General features: G+C 51.0%; 1 protein-coding gene across 1 annotated transcript; it reads left to right on the top strand.

The window, feature by feature from the left end:
• Positions 1-1943: 1943 nt before the first annotated feature.
• LOC149810795 (H/ACA ribonucleoprotein complex subunit 4-like) lies at positions 1944-4980 on the top strand. Its single transcript, XM_089994117.1, has 3 exons — positions 1944-2865; positions 3565-3922; positions 4875-4980. Exons 1-3 carry the CDS (start codon positions 1944-1946, stop codon positions 4978-4980), a joined length of 1386 nt encoding a protein of 461 aa, XP_089850243.1.
• The last annotated feature ends 841 nt before the right edge of the window (positions 4981-5821 follow it).

Here is a 5821-nt window from a genome sequence, read left to right as displayed (position 1 = left end):
CATGTTGATGCATGTACATAATCTTACATCAATGATTACATATTGTCATTCTTGACATTGTAACAGCTTGATGAAGAAAACAGAAATATTGGTGCCAAGCAGGTGCTTTGAGCAGGATGTTCGGGATCAATCGCAAGCCACATCATCACTTTCCGAACCCTGATCCTTAAGTTCAACGGTCAAATCCAACACTCCACCCATTTCGTGTGCAAGCACAATCCAACCCCACTGGCAACAACTTGTCCTACTGCTTTTGCATTGTAGAACTCAGCCTGCCAAGAGCGAACTTATGCTATTCCGGTGAGGGAAAAAACGGCACCAGGGCACCTAGAAAACAACACAAAAAGAACAAGTAAGGAAGTGCGTGGGTGGGGATTCTGCAGGAAGTGAGTGGGTGGGGAAAGTACTGCTTTTCAACATGTTTGCAGGCATCGCTGGACAAAAGTTCGTCAAGTGGACTGTATGCCACTCGCTGGTATACCAAATATGCAAACACCGAGCAATAGCTGTCTGGCATGAAAGGCTGACCTCGCATACACACATATTCAGGTGAATTCCCACTGGACCACACTGAGAGCTTGAATTGTTCTTCCAGTGTGCCAATCATACACACAAAGTAGGAGACGAGCGTCATTTCGTGCACCTGAAGCACACATTTCATGGTCTGTGCAGCAATGCATTGTCAACAAGAGCTTCAAGATATGATGTTCGGTTTCCTTCTTCTGTAAGATCTCTGCAGGACAAGCGGAGAAACAAGCCACGTTCTTTAACAGGTTAGGCCCTACGGCTGTGAAGCATGTGGTTGGATGCCTGAAACATGAGAGGAGGTCGTTTTCATGGCTGAAAGGCGAAGGTGCGTCGCAGAGTAAGAAAGAGCCGAAGTGCCGGCTCCTGATTTTGGCATTGAGCCAGCTTTTCATTTTTGTTGTCAGATTCAGGAATCATATCCCTTTTTCTGGGTGCGCTGCCAGATTGCAACGTGTGCGTCGACCTGACAAGTTGGACAGGTGTTGTTGAGGGGCTTCCGTTCCTGGCAGACATTGCAACTTCGTGCCCGCGTTCTTTAAGGTTGCGCTTCGGTTCCAATTGCATTGCCGCTGTTGTGATTGGCGGAAGTACGTAGGACGAAAATAACCATGTCGCATACGAAACTTTCTGCCCAGTCTGATGCAACAAAGCTGTAAACATGGCACTCTCATACGCTACATTTCTCAGTGCTGTTATTTAGACATGTTTGGTAGGAGCGCAAAGCTTCGGGGAAGGCCATCTCAGCTTGAAGCCACGCTCAAAGCATTTACGCAACTGTACCGCTGTACAGTGTGCACACACCTGGTCACTGATGGTGATTTGCCCGTCCACATGTGACGTCACATGTGGACGCGACAAGTCATCTGATACACCGTACAGATGAAAAGAAAAAGGTACGCACAAGGCGAACAAGGCAAGTCGTCGTCGGCCTCGCTAATCCTAGCAGAATGGCGGTTTCGACAGTCCAGGAATACCATGGCCTTGTCACTCTGAGTGGCAGAGCTTTGTCAGAGCCCACGGGGATGAAGATGATGATTCCTGCAGTTATTATGCATCACACCTGAATTGCAGCTTTGAATGCCATCTTGTTTGAGCAGGAACGGCGCACCTGGCGTGTGGGCCTAATTGTTAGGGAAATATACATGATATCGCGGTATGCTTAGCCTAACACTTAGGTCTGTTGTTAGATGATATTTACAGCTATCCGTGATGACTCATCAGTACGTTGTGTCGTGAGTCAAGCCAGGTCATGACAAATGACGGCGTATTGCAACGCGATTGCACGAGTGTCTCGCAGACATATGATACTCTGCAGAGCAAGCAAACTCATAGTTTAGTTTTGTAACACTGGTTGTCGAGGGTTTATTGAGCAGGCGTCCGCGTCGCTTCGTCGAGTCGGGCAGTTCTCTGCAGCCATGGTAAAAAAGGAGAAAACCGTTGAGGCGGCAGATGCCAGCACAGGAGCTGTGCAGCTCGCCTGTGAATTTGCTATTCCATCTTTGAAAGCTACTCCCAAGTTGGATACGTCGAAATGGCCGCTCCTGCTCAAGAATTACGACAAGCTGCATGTAAGGACGGGGCACTACACACCTATTCCTTCAGGCAGCACGCCGTTGAAGCGCGACCTCAAGGAGTATCTTTCCTACGGATGTATTAATCTGGACAAGCCCGCCAATCCGAGCAGTCACGAGGTAGTGGCGTGGATTCGCCGCATTCTGCGCGCTGAGAAGACAGGCCATTCAGGTACCCTGGATCCCAAGGTTACAGGCAATCTCATTGTTTGCATTGATCGTGCCACGAGGCTGGTGAAATCTCAGCAAGGTGCTGGGAAGGAGTATGTTGGTGTGGTCCGCTTTCACAACGCGGTGGAGGGTGGCAGAAGTAAGGTCGCAGCAGCCATCGAGACCCTGACTGGTGCGCTGTTCCAACGGCCCCCGCTCATCTCTGCCGTCAAGCGCCAGCTTCGTATCCGCACTATCTATGAAAGCAAACTGATCGATTACGACGAGGAGCGCCACCTAGCAGTGTTCTGGGTCTCATGTGAAGCTGGCACCTATGTTCGGACCCTCTGTGTGCACTTGGGACTGCTGCTTGGAGTCGGTGGGCACATGCAAGAGCTCAGGCGTGTCCGGTCGGGGATTATGGGCGAATCTGACAACATGGTGACCATGCACGACATTCTGGATGCTCAGTGGATGCTGGACAACTTCAAGGATGACACGTATTTGCGCCGCGTGATCATGCCTCTGGAGACTCTGCTCACGAACTTCAAGAGATGTGTTGTGAAGGATAGTGCCATCAACGCACTTTGCTACGGCGCGAAGCTCATGGTGCCAGGTACGTTGCTCTCATGCTGGGCCGCCCCTAGAGTTTTTAGCTCCATTTTCCTAGTATGTATCGAAATTGCATGTGTGTGTTGGAGACAGTTGCCAGTACTATTGCTGCATCAACAATGGTTGCAAGAATTACAGGATGTTGTAAGCTTTTTACATATGCTTCGTCTAGACACACCAAGTTGCACCACTTGCAGCCCACCAATGATGTAGTTGCCATTGGGAGGGAATGGGCAAGTACCTTGTACACCAACAACCAGCGTGTGTCCTCTCCACAATCAGATGTGATTTTCGACAGACCCATGCAAGACACGCATGTTCACATGCTACATTTTGCATGGCAAATTGTTTCCTCTCCACATTCAGATGGCATTCTGGAACCCACTCGAGGCAGTTCCCACGCTACGCTCTCATGGCAGCGCAGAGGTGGCCCACTCTGATGAGCTCACCTCCAATGCATTTACGAAAAGTGCTGTTTGAGAAGTCGGAGCCAGAATAATGCAGGCGCTTTGAGAGCCAACCGTGCGGCCAAAAGGAGCGAGCCATGGCTGCTGGATTTGCTAAATCCATGGAACATGCCACTACATACATACGCCGAGTTGAACTATCTGCTCTGGCAACAGATTCAGGAAACATGCGCTCTGCAGGAGTGGCTTTATTTAAATGCATGTTGACCCGTGATTTATGCGATCTGTGGGTACAGGTTTGCTGCGTTACGAGAATGGGATTGACGTGAACGACGAGATCGTGCTGATGACCACCAAGGGGGAGGCGATTGCGGTGGGAATTGCGCAGATGGCGACCTCCGTCATGGCAACGTGCGATCACGGCTGCGTTGCGAAGATCAAGCGAGTCATCATGGAGCGAGACACCTATCCCAGGCGGTGGGGTCTTGGGCCGTTTGCTCTCCGCAAGAAGCAACTCATTGCCGAGGGCAAGCTGGACAAGCATGGACGTCCCAACGAGGCCACCCCCGCTGAGTACCTTCGAGCGCTCGCGGATGCCCCCTCCACCCCCGCTGCCGCGGCCGCTGCTGCTCCTACCACTCCTGCCACGGAGGTGCGATCCTTCCGTGCCTTTTTGCTCATCAGAGCGCCCCATAGTACTGGCTAGGGTGCCCACTTGTAGATGCGCTGGCTAGCAGCAAGTGCCTGCTTGCGTCGTTGGCAGAAATGATGGATTTTGCAGATGCTGCCCGCTCAATATGGCTGTTTTATTGATTTAGTTTAGAGCTCTCTGCTAGAGCACGAGGGGAGTGCGCCAGAATGGAGTTCGATGCCCGTTTCATGCATTTTCAGAGGTACAGACCCTCAAAGCACACTGCCTGCCGAAGCGCTGTGGTGCGCCATGTTTTTCTTGCGTTGTTTTCTGTGCAAGCTTGACCCGTCGCGCAGTGTCGTGGATCTCGAGGTCCAGCACCAATTATGTGTCTGGAATGGAACAGCATCCTGTCGCACGGCTCAATCGGGCAAGCTGACAAACGTTCTATAGGAATTTGGTACATGCTGGCCAATCCGTGTCACAAGTAGCTGCATGTTTGTTTATGACCTGTGCTCCCAGAGATTTGTTGCAGAGATCTTTGCTTCAGTGAATATGTACAAGCTGAATTGGAACATTTCATGCTAGTTGCTGTCCTCGGCATCTGCGTGCCTCGGCACGTGCATATGGCCACCCATCTGTGCATAGCATTGGTTTGCTCATGGCCTGGCTCATCTTTTCCTTGTGCCAAAGACTGCAACTGGAACGCGCGTAAACGTCCCCATACTCATCTAATGTGCCGGCTACCATGATGTATGCCCTGCGGGTTTGAAGGATGAAGGTGCTTGCAGGCGGCCGAAGAGTCCGCGCCTGAAACGCCCGGCAAGGCAAAGAAGGACAAGAAAGAGAAGAAGAAGCGCAAGCGTGACGGCGACGAGGACAACGGCGAAGAAGTTGTTGTTGCTGAGCCCGAGGCGGCCGAGGAAGCGGAGGACACAGATACCCCCAAGAAGAAGAAGAAAAAGGAGAAGAAAGAGAAATCCGAGAAGAAGGAGAAGAAGAAACCAAAGCAGGAGGAGGACGACGAGTAGAGATGGCATTGCACGGAGCCACTGGAGCTGATCTCCTCAGCTGCGGCTGAGGCAAAAGCTGCGCTCCAAGTACGCTGTTCATGCCATCGCACACACTGCCCAGACTTACCACACCTGTGGCCATGTCGGTGTGCGTGGAAAGACATCATTGTAAGATGGAGAACTTCGGGTAGTACCGTTAGTCAAGTTGTATTGACACCGTCCAGTCACCTTGCAGGTGGCACTTACCCACTCTGAGTATGCCCTGGAATCGTGGGCTGCCGCAGGATGATGGTTGCAATTATACAAACAGTGTTTGGGTGTAGATGCATGCATCCCTCACTTTGTTTACATCCCTTTAATATAGCTGCTACCAGTGCGCTGTTGTCGTCGCGGGCCATCCTAAACACAGCAATCCGGCGCCAAAAGGCAGCCTGAAACATGCACTGTTGTTATCTGTTAATTAAGTCTGTTAATTGTCGGGAAACCTCGCTGACCTTGCGTATGGCACATCTCTACAGTGTCCCGATTAGAAATTTGCAAGTCCCAGCAATTCACGAGAGTTCGGCAAGTAGTACTGAGTCAGCTCGTGGTGCTTGCCGTTCTACGGCCCTTCTGATGGCCTGGATAGCAAATGATCTGCTGATGACTTCAAAAGCATACGCAAGTCATACCACCTTATTTTAAATGCTTCCCGTAATTGCAATCTTTGCCGAAGGGGGATGGCAGATGCGGCCAGCAGGGTGTGACCCACCCTCAAGCTGAGGCTCCTAGCTTCATGTGGGTAGGTACATTGAATCTTCTGCTCTATAGCTTGAACCCCATTTCTCATGGTGTTGTACTTGTTGGTCAACTCCTCACAGCGGGCGCTCAACCGTATCGTAACTTCTGAGCGAAATATACATGTGCGTT

This window comes from Nuphar pumila, unplaced genomic scaffold, assembly GCF_984573655.1.
Source record: "Nuphar pumila unplaced genomic scaffold, dmNupPumi1.hap1.1 HAP1_SCAFFOLD_203, whole genome shotgun sequence".
Taxonomy (NCBI): Eukaryota; Viridiplantae; Streptophyta; class Magnoliopsida; order Nymphaeales; family Nymphaeaceae; genus Nuphar; species Nuphar pumila.
This window is presented reverse-complemented; position numbering and strand designations above follow the sequence as displayed.